Source organism: Propithecus coquereli, unplaced genomic scaffold (assembly GCF_000956105.1).
Source record: "Propithecus coquereli isolate 6110/MARCELLA unplaced genomic scaffold, Pcoq_1.0 Scaffold940, whole genome shotgun sequence".
In the NCBI taxonomy this organism is placed as follows: Eukaryota; Metazoa; Chordata; class Mammalia; order Primates; family Indriidae; genus Propithecus; species Propithecus coquereli.
This window is the reverse complement of record NW_012155730.1, coordinates 99,175-100,057: the sequence shown is the minus strand read 5'-3', so window position 1 is coordinate 100,057 and position 883 is coordinate 99,175. Positions and strand designations below refer to the sequence as shown.

General features: G+C 39.9%; 1 protein-coding gene across 1 annotated transcript in view; it reads right to left on the bottom strand.

Annotated features, from left to right (window-relative positions):
• Positions 1-422: 422 nt before the first annotated feature.
• LOC105826932 (cytochrome P450 2C9-like) overlaps positions 423-883 on the bottom strand; it is a gene marked incomplete at its 5' end in the record, with an annotated part of 15,855 nt that continues 15,394 nt past the window's right edge. Inside the window, one exon of the mRNA XM_012664949.1 lies at positions 423-637. Coding sequence (XP_012520403.1) covers positions 438-637 — 200 coding nt within the window. The remainder of the gene's footprint in view (positions 638-883) is intronic.

Below are 883 nucleotides of genomic sequence, written 5' to 3'. Positions count from 1 at the left end.
CACCACTGAAAACACATTACTGAGAAAAATAGAAGAAAATCCAAATAGGTTGGGAGCATAACCGTATGCATAAATTGAAGATGTAAGGTATCAAGATGTTAATTCTTTCCAAATTGAACTATAGATTTAATATGACCCTGTTAAATCTCCCAAAGAGTGTTTTGGGTAATTGACAAAGTGATACTTTTAACATCTATTTGAGAGTGTAAACACTTAAGAGTAGCCAAAACAATATTAAAAAGGCAGAACCTACTTGGAAGACACACACTGGCAGGAACCAAGAACTTTTATAAAGCTTTATGACCCCAAACAAAAGAACACAAAGTCCATCAAGCTGCCACATGTATCAATTTTGCACTTTTCATCTTGTGTTGGTAGAGGATTGGACCCAGACTGTGGATTTGGGGATTTTAAGAGTACTGAGGTACAGTATAGGACTAACAGTTTACCTTGGGGATCAGGTAGTTTCTGAATTTAATGTCACGGGTCACTGCACGGGGCACATTGTTGGGGACCAGGTCAATGTATCTCTGTATCTCATGCACCACGGCATCCGTGTAGGGCATCTGGCTCCTGTCCTGCATGCAGGGGCTCCGATGCCTGCCAATCACACGGTTGATCTCTTCTTGGACTTTAGCTAATACGACACAAGTATGAAGTGATGGAAAAAGAAAAAATGGCACATCTGTTAGAGCAATTTAAGATTACGTGAAGCATGAGGAAGGTGTCTCAACAGTTTTATGTGCATGAATTATATGCACATATGTACACCTAGGCTTCTAATGAGAGTTGGCATAATATATATATAGACAACTCTGCTGCAAACTAGGCCTCACAATGCGTTAGTACATACCTGTACCTTAGCATCCAGGACAACTTAAAC